The sequence below is a fragment of the Sparus aurata genome, chromosome 23 (assembly GCF_900880675.1).
Source record: "Sparus aurata chromosome 23, fSpaAur1.1, whole genome shotgun sequence".
Classification (NCBI taxonomy): domain Eukaryota; kingdom Metazoa; phylum Chordata; class Actinopteri; order Spariformes; family Sparidae; genus Sparus; species Sparus aurata.
Genome location: NC_044209.1, coordinates 16023778 through 16039835, shown reverse-complemented (window position 1 = coordinate 16039835; position 16058 = coordinate 16023778). Strand labels below are relative to the sequence as shown.

General features: G+C 45.0%; 1 protein-coding gene across 1 annotated transcript; it reads left to right on the top strand.

Annotated features, from left to right (window-relative positions):
• The first annotated feature begins 2096 nt into the window (after positions 1-2096).
• cbx4 (chromobox homolog 4 (Pc class homolog, Drosophila)) lies at positions 2097-10450 on the top strand. Its single transcript, XM_030408439.1, has 5 exons — positions 2097-2778; positions 2926-2969; positions 3598-3663; positions 5515-5581; positions 7555-10450. The coding sequence occupies exons 1-5, from the start codon at positions 2710-2712 to the stop codon at positions 8950-8952; spliced, it is 1644 nt and encodes a 547-aa protein (XP_030264299.1). The 5' UTR covers positions 2097-2709; the 3' UTR covers positions 8953-10450.
• The last annotated feature ends 5608 nt before the right edge of the window (positions 10451-16058 follow it).

The following is a 16058-nucleotide window of genomic DNA, read 5'->3' as shown; positions in this document are numbered from 1 at the left end:
CTGCGGGGGGAAGCGGCTCTGAGCTGGGACTGAGAAGTTTTTGTTCACTGATTATCTCTCAGACAAATTAACCGATCTGCACCCGTCGGTTTGGATCAGATCGCGCTCTTTTGTAATTAATTTCTTTTGTGTATTTTATTTTGTTGAATTCGGCTGAAGATTTTTCTGCTTTTTTAATATCGGCGATCGAAATTATCCAAATCAAAAACACCAGCTCGGCGCGCAGTCAGCAGCTGGGTTGTCAAAAAAAAGCCGCAGGTGAACAACAAGTGCAGAGAGGGAGCTCACCTGGGCGCATTTCCAAAAGAGGATCGACACCACTGTAAATATTATTTAAACATATTGCAGGGAGGATCTGGATGTGATAACTTCTCGTGGAGACCTCACACATATGGGCGACCAAAACATTTAATCCAAGAGCGACGGGTCGGCTTGTCTAATTCCTCAAACCTTCATCCTCGGAGTCTGTGCATTAATTTGAAAAGAAACCTCGTCATCCTGCGTTTTCTTGATCAAGCCCACTCTGACTAAACTCTCTGGATTTTCTGGAGGTGTTTCCGAATCTATTCGTGTTTTATTCTCTCGATCAAATCCCGCCGACAGTCTGAGTCAGGGGATTTTCTAAATGATGATCTCCCCTCTTGACGCAGATTACAAGCGTCATTCCCGTCAGTGTACAAACACATAATGATCCATAATTTGTATTTTGGGTACCTGCTGAGTAAACAGCGCTCACAGTGAACACCTCCAACTCATTTTTCCTTTTTCTTTTGGAGGGGCTGTGGGGGGGCGCTCTCATACTTTGTCTTTTGCGTTTTCGATTGGATGAGATCAGTTGAAAAGACGAAATGTTGGAGGACGCGACGGCTTCGTGGTGCCATTTTTTTTTTTAATCAAGTGCTCGTTTGTTTGTCACAAACTTAAATCCCCCCTCCTCCTCCTCCCCTCTCTCTCTCTCTCTCTCTCTCTCTCTCTATCCGTGTCTTTCTCTCCGTCTCTCTCCCTCTCTCTCTCCTTTCATGCTGTTGTTGCTAGGGAAGCAGGGCGTATGCGCTCCCTGGCCGCGGCTGAAGGGCGCAGGGAAAAAACAGGAATAGGGCGAAAAGCACGAGTTTTGATCGAGCATGTACGCGACCCATACACTCCCGACCCCCTCCCGTGCCCGATTCTAGCGCAAAACTCGGGAATGGACGAGTGCAAAATGCGTTATTTGGGCGCTTTTTGTCCATTGCCTTATATGGCAGGGCAGAGATATATCGTGCCTGTGTTTAATAGGCTGGCCGCTGCCGCTCTGCTTGGAGGCTTCGTTTTAACCCTTGTGGTGCTGAATTATTTTTAGAGCGAGAAAAAAGCGTCGGGCTTTTCGCCTGGTTAATCGTCTTTTGAAGCCGACACTGCGAGATATGAGAACGAATTGCGCCTTTTTCTGATGGCAGCCGTGCGCACGGATCGCAGTCTACGCACGGAAAACACAACATTTGATGCGCGGGGAGGCAAATTCCGTCCTCATGTTTCCAATTAAGCGCCCATAAATCCAGCTGACTCAATGTTGGGTGACATTTACAGCGCAGAGTACACACTCGCTGGTGTTGTGGTTTATGATTTTGGATTTAAATTGTCAGGCTGCAGACGAGACAGCAGATATTGCGAGGCTGTAATGTTGTTTTTTGTAGGGGGGGGGGCGAGCTGAGCGCCCTGGCAGTGAAGGAGTTGAGCTTTTAGAAAGTTGCCACAGGTAGACTGAAGCCGTGTGTCAGATTAACAGCAGTTGAGCCCAGGGGGGACACGGCACTGGTTTGACGACCATGAGACTGTGACCTATATTTGCACAGCGCGGTAAAGCGGATCGAACGAGGGCTGCGTCTACAACTGCGCTGTTTCAAGGGGATCGGAAATAAAAGGGGAACTGGTCTTTCATCAGCCTCAGTTAGAAGTGAGAACAAACAAGCTTTGCTGACACGGTGGTGTGTCTTTGATGGAGCATTGTTGAACAAGTCTCCCTGATGTGGAGGTTTGAAGATGACTAAACTGGTCATATCCAGTTTCCTCTGGTGCAGTTTTGCAGCTTTAAAAAAAAAAAATGCTTCAAGCAATTGTGACAGATTCGTATTCACATGTTCGTGTTAATGGCAGTGAATGCATCTATTGCACTCTTAATTAACATCCACACACGACCACTCAGAGTATTTTTTGTTGGGGGAGGAGGAGGAGCCCCCAGCAGCTCCGCCATCGAAACAAACGATTAAAAAAAAACAAAAAAAACTGCACGAGTGGATTTTATGCATCTGTGCTTTGACAGTAACGTAGCGGCTGATTTGAATTTCCAGACATCCCTCCTTTGCAGTCCAGTACGCACGGGATAAACCCCAACCCCTGTGCAAGGTCTCCACCTCCCCCCTCCCCTCCTGACGTCATGCACGGAGCTGGAGCTATTGCGCGAGGAGAGCTGCTCGCAGCCGCACCACTGTGAATATCTGTACGCTCATAGCCAGCACCGTGGAGTGTGCGGAGGGAGGGAGAGCGAGCGAGCGAGCGAGGAGAGAGAGGAGGTGGAAGGAATACAGTTGGATTTGGACACAACTGGAAAACTACCAAGCGCGCACAGCACGCACCGAGCGGAAGGCACATCGACGGGTGCCGTAGCCAACATTTCACCTACTGCCCCCCCCCCACCGTCGTCGTACCCCTTGCGATCGGATCCAGGCGAGAATGGAGCTCCCCGCCGCCGGAGAGCACGTCTTTGCGGTGGAGGGCATCGAAAAGAAGCGCATCCGCAAGGTAACAGAGAGAGACAGAGGGGGGGGGGGGGGGGGGGGGGGGGGGGCATGTTTGCAAAAATCGCGCTCCGGACGCTGAGACATCGACGTTTGACACGAGCCTCAATTATTAATTTTCCTTCTTCTTCTCCTTCTCCAACCATCACAGGGCAAGATAGAGTACCTGGTCAAGTGGCGAGGATGGTCTCCCAAGTAAGTCTCCATGCAACGTTTCCAATCAGTGCAATGAGCAGACGCGTCATTTTGCAGGGAAAATTTTGTTAGTTTGGGCATGCCAATCATCAAGGACGTGTGTGTGTGTGTGTGTGTGTGTGTGTGTGTGTGTGCCTGCGTGCACCGGGAGAGCGCGCCCGGTATGCGTTTCAGTGGATCCGCGGATGCCTTCACTAATTTATGCGAGGGAAAGGGGGGTAGGCACAGCCATGTAATCCCGTTTTAATTATTTCTGCTCTGCCAGCGAATTTACGAGACAGTGGTGCTAAAATGGCCGACTGTATGTTGTATGTGTGCTGGAGGACAGCTTGGAGAGCCCACACGCGCAATATTGGTTTGACATTCCTCGCCGCGCAGTCGCAACGCACCCGGCGCGGACAGCATTTGGTCTTTATGTTTTTTATGAGCATGAAAACAGAAACAATTCTACATCTTTCTGACGTTTAAACTGCCGGACCACCTCACCTGTGTGCACTCTGCTATGTTATGAGTGAAGATGTGGGAATGTGTGTGTGTGTGTGTGTGTGTGAGGCCTGTGTGTCGGTTACAAAATAGGAAGTGTGCACGTGATGTCTCCCTCTGACAGTTGTTTGCTCCTCTCCGCCAGATACAACACATGGGAGCCAGAGGAGAACATCCTTGACCCGCGCCTCCTCGTCGCGTTTCAACACAGGTGAGAGAGATGTGGACTTCGGACAGAGGCCCCGCGCAGCCTCACCACTTCAGCCATGGCCATATATGGGCATGGGAGGAGGGGCGACCCAGTGACTCTGATCACTGATGCGCCCCGCCCCCTCCTCCTCCTCCTCCCCCCTTCCCCACAGGACTTGTCTCCTGTGGGGAAAAGCTTTGGGGATGTAGGTGGTGCGAATTCCTAAATCGGAGGCAAAAAACTGCATGGATGTACCCCATCGACAGATTTATGGTCCGATTGCGTGATTTTGCGTCACAAATCAGGCGGCCGGCCTTGACCCAGTTTCAAAGGGGAAAACTCAAGTAGCTGCCATTTTTGTTTTGTTTTTGCCAGACGGTGCATATTGGACCAATGAGCAATGGTCCTCATGTGGATCAAGCTACAAAATATTTGTTAATGATCTTATTTTAGCTGGTTGAAGGTCAAGCTGCAGCCTGATGGGACTCTTGTCACTATCAGAGGGAAACCATGACATGCAACAACTATACTTGCACATGCACGAAATGCTCAATCTGCTTTCAGTCTTGGGTCAACAGTGGAGGCTTGTGACATGATCATAAACGCATGCATGCCAATCTCGAAAGGTTGGGACGCCAATGAATACGAATGCCCCGTGGTGCTCGCTTTGCCACATCTTGTCTGGGCCCATGAGGCCTGTGAGATGTACTCTCTCTCTGTAGGCCATCAGGCCGCTCTGGGTAAAGACATGATGGCTGGGGAAAGGAATTCGCATTTCTGAAAAGGCTAATTGACACGCAGTGCTCTCCAGCATTTCCAGTGTACCGCTCTCATATTCCCCCACAGCCTGCCTGCCTCCCTGCCTCGACTGTGTGTGTGTGTGTGTGTGTGTGTGTGATGGTCATGGAGTGCTGCCTCTGCCCTGTGTGTGTGGATTCCTCTGGGCTCCCAGAGGATGGGGGAGGGGATCCGACAAGGGAGGCTGTAATTGCCAAATCTTCTGTGAACAGGGGGTCACCCCACTGGATGCTGTTTGGAAGTTGCACACATTATAGCATTAAAATGTCGACTGTTTATTGTGGCAATTTTCTGGCAGCCTTGATAGTTTGAACATCTGTAGCAGGAGGCCAACAATGGGCTGAGCTTTACGCATGCCCGGTGCAGCCAGAGTGCAGTCGGCCTTCAGCCACCGCTGGTTATTTATGAGCCAATGATGAGTCAAGGTTTATATCAGGGATATTTCAGAGACAGCCCGGTGCTTAGTCTAGTCAGTACAGCTACAATAACACATCTCACTCTCTCCTCCCTCAATTAAAACTCTTCCACAAGATGTTTGTTAGATATTTATCAAAGCGTGGGCGTCGTGTTGCTCAAGCAGTGGTGGTTTGCATGTTTTCGACAGCAGCATGCATCCCAGAAGTCCTCCACAGTGTTGTTTTTATCCCGTATCATCCCTACCTCGTGAACCTAATTAGAGATTGAATGTAAGAAGAGGAAGGGCGTGCTGAAGGAGGGAGGGTGTCTGAAAGACAGGGAGAGAATCTCCCTGCTGTAGCCTTAATTGAATTTCTCCGGTATAATGAGAATATGGAATGGGCCGATTACCATGGAGAGCGATGCAAATAAGGACCATAATGCTTTGCAGCAGGTCACACGTGGGCATTCATTAGTCCTCGAATCAAAATTCCACTTTTGACCTTGAACAGGTAGAAGGAAACGAATTAATACTCCAAATGTCAAGGCCTGTAATGTACTATCAGATTTAATTAGATTTCTCAAGTGGAGCGTTGAATCACCCGTCTGTCAAATGAGATGTTGGTTAGAAGGTAAACATGGTGCAAGAAAATGTAATTATCTTTTTTGTTTTCACAGAGAGAGGCAGGAGCAGCTGATGGGATACCGTAAACGGGGGCCAAAACCAAAACATCTTTTACTGCAGGTAATTATCATCTTCATCATCAATGAGTCACCGCAGATATAATAGCTTCTGTGGAAAGTGCTCTGCTTTACCCGAGCCTTTATGTAAGTTTCAGTCAGTGAGAGGCCAATAGGGTAAGGGTCCTGTCAGGTGTTTTAGAGCTGCAGTCATTTGGGTCGGGGTTATTTATAGAGTTCTTTGACAGAGGTGGTGTAAAAGCCAAAGAGAGGATGGGGCTCTGCAGCTGGATTGCTCTCCACACTCATTATGAAACTGGATTTGTTGCCTGAGGTTACTCGTGTACTGCTTGAGTGCACTCATTTCTTTACGTTAAATAGCTTCAAAACATTGTTTCCCTTTCCTTTTTGAGAGAGAGATAGTGTTATTGTACGCTACCAGTGAATCTGTATCCAGGGAATGTTTTTCTTTCATTTCCCTGTTTGCAAATGTTTTCCAAGACGAAAATAGATGGCTGAGAGTAGCCCCATATAGCACTTTGACAATCTTAGCTGAGGCCTTTACAGGACTGTACTCTGAGCCAAATGTGATTATATATTTCCAGAGACTCGGAGCTGATTGCTATGCAGTGTCACTCCTTAAGAGGCATAGCACTCTGCCAGAGTGACACGTGGCCAGCGATCAGGGATAAAGCGTGACATGTCTGGTGGCACTTCTCTGACCTCAGGTCACAGCCAAAGCGTCTTGAGCGTTCCGCTGCAGTGCCCCTCTGACGGCCTGAGGGGTCAGTCTGTACAGGGGGAGGAGGAGGGGGGAAGGCAAGGCAGATGGGAGGGAGGTCATAAGCCTGGCACTTATTGGACAGTTTATTCCAATTTCTAACAAAAAGTGTTATCTCGTAATTTGTGCATGCACATATTACTCCAAAAAATTAAGTTGACTCAACATGAGCTGCATCCGGTGGATCTGAAAGAAACTTTGAAAAATCTGATAAACAATGTCATAGTGATGTGATCAGGTTTGTTTCAGATTTGACTTGGGAGACTGCAAAATTATTCCATGAAGCCCTTAATAGAATTGCGACAAAGAGTTTGATGGGACATTGGCATTTTTCAGCGAGTGAGGATCAAACAGATTGATGCACAGGGTTGCATTATGGGAAATGTTAAATTTCAGTCCCCCCTAAATTTATGGAATACCCAGTTGCTGGAGCACCACTTTAAGGCATGGCCATGTTTTATTTATTTCAAAGGATAAAGAAAATTGTTTTTGAGCCCCAGTCCCATCTTTTCAAATACTGATGCTTTTGTATTATTGTTGTTGTTGGCCGCCATTCGTAAGCATCAGTTTCGAGACAAAAGAAAAAAAAATGGTAAAAAACAAAAAGTACCGTTTCACTTAAATTTCAAACTCTTGCCAAAATGCAACCTAGGTTTTTTTTGGGGGGGAATGTATATAAGTCAAACCTTTGTATAAAAGCATAATTACGACGAAAGAGGCACTTTTAAGATTTACCGTATTTTCGTTTTTGGGTCAAACTCATTTTCAATGGGAGCGCTACAGGCACTTTTATGATAGCATCAAAATCGCTATTTTTAAAACACCAAGAAGGATCAACACAACATGAAACTTTGTTCGTAGTATCACCAGGGTCTCTACACAACACGAGTCTAAGAAATGTATTGAATGCATTTCTGTGAAAACAATTTTAGAAACCTGACCAGGCTACATACGACTTCCTCTTTCCTGCCTTGCAGGCAGGAATTATGCTTTTCTTGCCAACCTGTGGCATAAAACCATTGACAGAAATGTGTATTGTGTCATGTGCATCCTCGTGCAAACAAAGGGTACCCATTCATAAAATCATTGCATTCATAGCGTTACTAGTGGTCAAGAACTTCACAGGCTACCTTTAAAGAGATCTGAGAATGTCAGTTGTTTTCCTTAAGTTTTCTTTATTTGGCTTATTATACTGAGTTGACAGTAAGATTTGGATGACAACATGTTAAACTTGGTGTGTCGTCTCTTTCTTTGAGGTACCATCATTTGCCAGAAGATCCAGTATCCTTGCAGGTTTCGAGGAAACATCTCAGGATGCAGAGACCAGCGTCAAGTCCGATCCTATCCAGGTCCAGCGCCCCCAGCCTCAACAGTACCAGCTGAACAGCAAGAAGCACCATCAGTACCAGCCCAGCAGCCAGGAGGTGCCTGCTGAACAGCTAACCAACGGCAAGAAGAAGTTCATCTACCAGCTTAACAGCAAGAAGCACCACCACTACGAGCCTCACCTGAACATGTACGACGCACAGGCTTCGAGGCTCAAAGAGGTGGTCAAAGTTCAAGAACCGGCCAGTAAACCAGCAAATCCTGGCTGGAACTTACCGCTGGCCCTGCAGCAGAAATGGGTTCGGGACAAAGACACGGGTTGCTTGAGCAAGGTCAAAGAGCTGGCAGTGGAGGTCAGGAAACCAGCCGTTAAAGAGGCTGAGAGCGAACATGCCCTTAAGCCCAATCCTAAAGATGCAACCCTACCTAGCTCTATTAGCAGCAAAATGAAGATAATCAAGAACAAAAACAAGAATGGACGTATTGTTATTGTCATGAGCAAATATATGGACAACAACAAGGTTCAGGGAGCCAAGGGTAAACACGGGGAAACGTCAAGCGAAGAGAAACCTCAAAACACCAAACCATCGGAGAACAATCCAGCGCACACGACCAAAATGTTGGAGTACCCGGAGAACGGTATCCCCAAAGAGCTCTGTAACGGCAGCTCTCTCCCTGCCGCAGAGCATCCAATGAAGTGTTCCCAAAAGGACAGACATTTCTCCAAACCTTCGCCGAGCACAGCAGAGGAATACAACACTGAGGTGGCTCGTGGTCAGGCGGATTTACCAGACGATCTACCCCTTCAGCTGACCGCAAGCTCACCCATGACGTCGTGGTCCGTCGACTCCAACACCCCGATCCCTACAGCTGTCGACCAGATCAGGATCCCCTCTTTTCCCACCGACCGCAAGCGAAAGCTAACGGATCCCACCGAGGACAGGGGTGTTTCTAAAGCGTACCTGACTTCCAGAAGCTTCAGTGTCCCCAGCACTGTGCTCATGCCGCCTCAGGACAAACCGATGGACCTCCACTGCAGTGGCCCACGCCACAGCAGTACATGTACATACGAGGACTCTGGCAGCCAAGAGGAGCCGATGGATCTCAGCTGCCCAAAGACTAAGAAGCAGGTGGAGCCAGAGGTACAGCCGGAGCCTGAGCCTGCTGTCGAAGACACACCTCCTGTGGTAGAGGACACACAGCCATCCACAGAGAAATCTACAAAAGCACCTGTGAAAAAGATCTCCCCTTTTATGGGAAATATCATAATCACTGATATCACAACGAACAGTCTCACCGTCACCTTCAAGGAATACGTGTCTTTCTGAGAAACCTTTTTTGTAAAATGGGACTACCTGTTAATATGTGCATATGTAAAAACACCAGAATTTTGTATATGTGGAAATTTATAATTTATCATTCAAATTCAATATGTTTCTTATAATGTTTTATACTGTAACTCTATGACGTTGTAGCCAAGAAAGTGCCCTCGAGGATTTGAGCGAATGCATTCAGGTGGATGTATTCCATCCGCCCCCCCACCCAAAAAAATCAGTTTATTTGTCAGACGGAGCTTAATGGGATACTTTTGCTGTTGTTTCATAACTGTACCAAACTTATAATCTGAGATGTATGAAGGTTTATACATATTTTGTATGAATAATATCACTTATTTTGGTCCTGATAAAAGGTAGAAAGGAAGTTGTTGGGTATATGTGATCGAAGATCAAATGAAAGCACTTAATAACATTTTCATATGTTGGTTTGTGTCATTACTAGCGGTGAAACAGCTGTTTCCTTAAAGTCTTATTTCACTGATTGTTACTCCCAGACAGATATCGTTGGAATGAATTGGTTTGTTTTGTGACAGGTGCGTCTGAATACAGTGTACACAAACTGCAGGACGCACTCTGCCACATCACTAACTGTTTTTTTTTTCTTGAGATGCATCAAAGCCGTCAGTAAAAATGCTGTTGCAACCTGATCTACTGTATATTGCACACTTCACCTTCAGCAAACATTAATGGCGACATGTAATTTTCTAAAAGGTCAGTCACCATTAAGAAAATGATGTCATTCATCAAAACGTGCGACTTCCCGTTAGGACAACATATTGATTCATACCACGATTAGGTTGTGATTTATGACCTCATTCATTATTGACCTCACAACATTGCTGGAGTTACTTTAATGAAAACATGCTAGTCTTGTTCGGAGTCTCCTGATGCGAAACAGATTAGCGATCTTCATCTCATTTGGCTAATGAAGCTCATTATATGATCTGAAACACACGTTGTGCTACTTGCTTTAGAAAAGGTGACCAGGGTCATTAATGAGTATGTTATGCAGATTAAAATGTGAGTTGCGAGGCTGACTGTTGTATACTGTTACAGGCGATCCAACGAGTGCAGGCTGTTCTGATTATGCTGCTGAAGATTCACATGTCAAAGCTGTTGGATGTAACTTACATTTGAGTAGAAAATTGCCTTCAATGCACATTTAATACAAAACCAGTAAGAATGCTAAAAGAAAAAAGCTATGATGATAAAAGTGAAGAGTGCATATTTATTGATGTTTAATTTGATCATAAAACTTGACAAGATGTTCTTTGCATCAGAAGCTGCAAGTAATTTGCCCTTTTTGAAGATAATTTGGGTCTGTTTGCTCTTTTTTGTTGATCTTTCGCTTTGTTTTGTTCTTTCTTTCTTGCACTTGGTTCGAATACGATTGTTATAAAGGATCTTATGCCACAAGTTGGTTGACTTATTGCCGTTGGCACAGCTTATTGGATGGTATGTTTCACAATAAAGAATGAGATATGACCTCTGACGTGTCATTGCATTTATGTGTGGTGGGGCAAATCAACTCAATCACCAGAATAAACGTTTCTTTACATTACAACTTTTCACTTTGAGAAGTTGGGAATGAGTCTCAAAAATGAACGGTCTTACAAACTGGACCTTTAAGGTTCAGTTTTCTATCTCTTGTGCTTGTGCTCTGGACAGGTCAAGGCACAAAAAACCCTTGGTTAGGTTTAGTAAAACATCATGGTCTGGCTTAAAACCCCTTTTTTGGTTGCCACAAAGTCAGCTGTAAATGGCCCAAAGTCTTGTTAAAAACACCTGGATCTGTCGCCACAAAACATGTGCTGCAGATGGCCTGACTTTCCATCAACAATATCCGCCGTTTGTCACCACAAACACAGCTGGAAATGTCCTGAAGTCTTGTTAAAGCAAAACAAAACCTGGTTTTGTGACCACTAACATGGCTGCAGATGGCCCAACTTCCCTTTTTTTACAAATCTACATTTTGTAACCACAGACATAGCTGGAAATTGGCCCATAGTCTGGTTAAAGACACCAGGTTTTATTGCCGCAAACACGGTCGGGAATGTTAGACTTCCTGTCAAAGATACCTGTTTTTTGTTGCCACAAACTTGGCTGGAAATTGGGACTCTTACAAATATTGAAACTGACTCCAGCTGAGGTCACTCGGTTGTCTGCCTGGTCACACGTGACTCCACCACAGCCAGGTGTGAAAGGCAGGTAACAGACACGTTCTGTGAACTTGACGTGGCACATTCTGTGAACTGGTTAGCTGCTGACGTTTCATCCTGGCCACAGGGCTGTCAGATGTTGTTGCCCTGATATATTGAACGCACAAACTTTCCAGCCTTCCAAGTGACAGATTTATGTATCATTGTTCCTGCAGTTGTTCCGAGGCCCTGTAGACGAAGACTGGAACATTAAACACTTGAAAAAACGTTCCCGGTTGTGAACCGTGAATAGTAAAAACAGATCAAGTTGCATAATCGCAGACAATCCAGCACAAAGGGCCCTCTGTGTTGCGTAACTGCACCGGCCACCCGTATTATTAAAACATTGCCCATGCATTATTTTTCTATTGTAGCTCGACCCCGAGCAGGAATGTAAACACGCAACATCGCTGGAGGAGGGCAGGGGAAGGCCGTTATGCAATTCCTCAGGCCGTGTGGAGGAGAAAAGGCTCCGTGGAAGGTTACAAGTGTGCGCGGCGCTGCACAATGCGCCCGGGAAGGGCGTCAATTATGTGCCATTTAAATATAATGTGTCTGCAGTATGCTCCGTGGCGTTTCCAGAACATTGGGCGAGTTGTTATAAAAAAAAAGGCTTTGTTTTCTCGTTAAAAGGCGTGTGTCACCATGACACAGCAGTTCTCCCGGCGTGGTTATCACACAGTACAATTCAGACCTTAAAGACGCAGATACACACACACATATCTGTGCTCACGGGTCGGCCTTTGTGAAAGGAATCTTTAAATAGACTTTTCATGGCGTTTTTCAAATGTCGTGTGACCTTCTCTCGGTATTCGGGAGGATCGTTAGAAGGCCTGCAGGTGTCTTCTGTGGAAACGCAGACATAACCTGTTGTGCTGAATCTCAAGCTGTAGTTCTGAGTGACTTGAATGATAGAAAGGCCCAGGAATGTGCGTGTGTGTGTGTGTGTGTGTGTGTGTGTGTCATGCATGGGAGTTGCCTATCAAAGAATGCGGACAGGGAAATCTTTACAAGGGTTGGGGTTAATAAAACAAGGAGGAAAGTGTTTTAAATGTTGAGTCACACTCTCTTGATTATATCAATCACCAAACGCTCCTTCAGGGGTTGGAGTGACACGGTTGCCGCAGGTTTTCGAGCATTTCCAGCTATTTTCCAAACGAAATCTTCTCTCTGGACTCCTCCTGTGCTCTGGATTATGTTGCCTGCTCAGAGTCACTTCTCTGAGAAAATTGCGTCTGCAGGTTTTCCTTGGCTTGGGAAATGCGTAAAAATCTATATTCGAAAAAAATGATTTTCTGTTCCTGGAGGCCAATGACTGGAACTAAAGATCTGCAGTCTCATCCAAGATTTCACAAGAATCACTTTTAACTTCTACATTTGACTCACTGTCGACCTTTAAACTACTTCCACCCCTGAACAAATACATTTTTAAACTCATTTCCTTCTCTGTTGTGACCTGTTTTATTAGAACAACCCGACTACCTTTCGAAAATCGCCGACAATGTCCACATTATAACCCGAATAAATGGATGAATTAACAAATAAAGAACGCGTTTTCGTTGTTGTGTGGGATGTGTGAGCTGCTGGAGTCTAGAGAGAGCAAAAAAAAATAATAACGACGTGGCGATGGTTTTAATCCAAACAGGCCCATGGGAGACTGTCTGCCACTCGTTAGTTCACACACTTTCTCCAAATCACTATATCACGGGATATGACGGGAATTTCAAAACCAATGAACACACACACAGCTGGCACGTCTCTCTCTCTCTCTCTGTGTGTGTGTGTGTGTGTGTGTGTGTGTGTGTGTGTGTGTGTGTGTGTGTGTCTGTGGGCCTTCTGATGGCCGTGCACCAACTATGCGAGTCAGTCAAGCACCGGCAGGAAACTGAAGCATCATTGAGCAGGAGGGGGACATATTTATAGACCGAGTGTGATGTTTCACATTCCCCCTTTATCGTTGTGCCCACCAGCAGCCTGCACAGTGTCGCTTACACGCAGCGCAGCCTCGCAGGATCGTGTCACCAGCGGGATCGGTTGGCAGATTTAAAGCCCCCAGTGTGTGACCCGGCGGAGGCCTGCGGCTCAGGGAAAACCGAATAGTTCTCGAGAGAAATATATTTTAGAATAAAGATTAAAACAAATGAAAGGAGGGGCTCCTGTTAAATGTGAGATCACTTTGTTGGGTCTTCTCTCCAAATAGGCTCTTGTATATATTATTAAATATATTGCTCTCGTGTCTTTATCTGAACACAAATAGATCTCACCTAAAAACCCAGAATAGTTATATTGAGAAATGAGCGCTGGTGGTGATGTGGTGGGGGTGACGATGGGGGGCTGTAGAGAGGATGCTTATTATTTCGCGAGCACTTTAAAGCTCGATGGTTTTGTGTGTTTTTTTTCTTCTTTATTCTCTGGTTATTTCAGTCTGAGCCACCCTCAGCAGACACACAAAAAAAGAAAATGTCGCTCCGGTAAAGTAGGACAGTGAACAGCGAGCTGTGTGCAGCAGTTGCCCAGAAACCAGAGAGCCAATAATGTTCTCACAGAGCCAGCACTGTTTATTCATGTACGGCTGTCGCCATTGCGGCTCCTGCAGACTCACTTTTCATCGAGTCACAGCCAAATATGGAGAGAACCGCAGTGTGCGAGGCGAGGCGAGGCTGCCTCCTCTCCCCGCCGTCTATCTGTCTCCCTCTGAACACAAACCGTGCAGGCTAGAGCCATTATAGCACCGACAGGAAATGTCGGTCTACAGCCTATGACTATCAAAATGGTGGTTCATATTTCGACGGCAGCCACAACGCATCTTTTGTCCGCGGCGAGCCCGCCTTTGTGCGCTCCGCGGCGGGGACAGTGATCGCACGGAGCAGCAGCAGATCTGTCCCTCAGTTCGCGGGGCGATCTCTTTGAACACGAGCAGATCACAGGAGATCCGCCCGCACTCCTCCACAGGACACACTCCCGCCCTGCGTGCATGCGCTGCCATTCCATTTTTTTTTCTTTCTCTCTCTCTCACACACACACCTGCTTCCAGCCACCCGAAATCTAATTAACCAGGCGAACCAATTAAAATCCTGCCTGTTGTAATCCTCGAGCTGCCATTTATGGTAAATATCAGGTCAGGATTTCATGGTTTTGCGCGACAAAACGAGGAGCGCACACCTGGAGCACTGCGGGGGAGCACATTTGGATGAGGTGTTTGTCGATGATGCTGAGAATTTGTGGTGATTTGGTGCCAAATAACTAAAGATTTCCCTCAAAACGTCACCTCGTCTTTTAAAAATCAGACATATTCGTGCGTATGGCGATAATGGAAATGTGTGGCCTCACAGAGGGTCAGCCCCAGCATAACACACACACACACACACACACACACACACACACACACACACACAAACACACACACACCACACACACACACACACACCTGTGATTCTGAGCTGACTTTTAAATGTTTCTTGTGAATGAACTCTTACAGGCCTGTGCAGACAGGCTGCCTCTATGATTGTGCTCATTTCAAATGGACGAGCTAGAAAAGAAGACGAGTCCAAGCCTGACAGTGAGCACAGTGTGTTTCCAGAGACGGGCCGAAGCTGAAATGTGTTTAAAGCCCTGAATAAATATATTAAAATTCATTTTCAAACTGGTGTTTTTTTTGACCTTCCGTTCAGCTCCGGTGACCGGATGATGTGGATGAGGACCTGGAGGCTTCTGCAAGATGACTTATTTTTATTTTTTTCAAATAAATTAGATTGCGTATCTTTCTCTTGATCTCACGATTTGAGCCAAATTTATTATCATTGTATTTAATTGTCATTAATCAAATTAAAATGTGAAGCTGGTGAATGTAGAAATATTGCCTCAAGGGCCTCAAGAAAATGAAGTTATACCTCCTTCACTCCTTTGTCCCTCCTCATCTGTTTGTTATTAATTTGTGTGATTAATATTCCGAATGGAGGTTGCAGCCATATAGTATTATTATTATCATTATTATTATCATTATTATTATCATTATTATTATTATTATTATCATTATTGTTGTTGTTAATAATAATAATAATAATAATGATAATAATAATAATAATAATAATAATACAGTAATAATTATTATTATTTGCTTCTGACCATGTTTAAAATATTCCAAGTCCTTCAATTTATTTGTGAGTGTCAGACAAAAATAATAAATAAAAACATAAAATACTTCTGCTAGTAATAAGAACAATATTTCTAAACATAGATTTTTCTTAGAGACAACAAGCCCTCATGGACTTATTTATACAAGAATATTAAATTAAATCATGTCTTTATTCTCTCTTGATTAACAAAAAGTCTTCACTGATCACATGAATAAAGTTCTCAGTATCTTTAATATATATTATACATATTTTCTTTTACATTAATCACAGGCACTTCAGCATTTAAATTTAGCCAAACTTACATTTTTAGATAAATCAGACGTCCCTCTGCTGGATAAAGTCCTTAAAACCCAAATAAAGTTCCAGCTTGAATAAAATCATTCACCTCTTTTATAATAAAAAACTGTTAGAACAGCTCGAATACTTTTTTTTTAATTTATGAAGGCTGTATTATTCTTGTTCTGTGAGTGAAGAAGACGATATTAAAAGGGTCGTTTTGGAGCCATATTTGCTTAAATATCTAATAAAGATCTCAGCTCATAACCGACTTCTCTTCACAGTTTCAGTGCAAAAAATGGATCAGAGATGTATGTAATAACACATCAGGAATGATCATTAGAAGAAGATCGACCTGAAACACATATTTTTTTTTATTCCTCTCTCCGTTTCTTCTCTCTGCGCAATCGTCTTCTCTCTGCGCAAAAGTGCGCAGTCCGTGTGCCAAATGTCCAGTTGCGCATGGTTTGATATTACACGGACGGGC

Coding starts and splice junctions, on each gene's coding strand:
- cbx4 (XM_030408439.1), top strand. CDS start 2,710: ATGGAGCTCCCCGCCGCCGGAGAGCACGTCTTTGCGGTGGAGGGCATC. Junction 3,664..5,514: donor CTCGTCGCGTTTCAACACAG/GTGAGAGAGATG, acceptor TTGTTTTCACAG/AGAGAGGCAGGAGCAGCTGA. Junction 5,582..7,554: donor CAAAACATCTTTTACTGCAG/GTAATTATCATC, acceptor TCTTTCTTTGAG/GTACCATCATTTGCCAGAAG.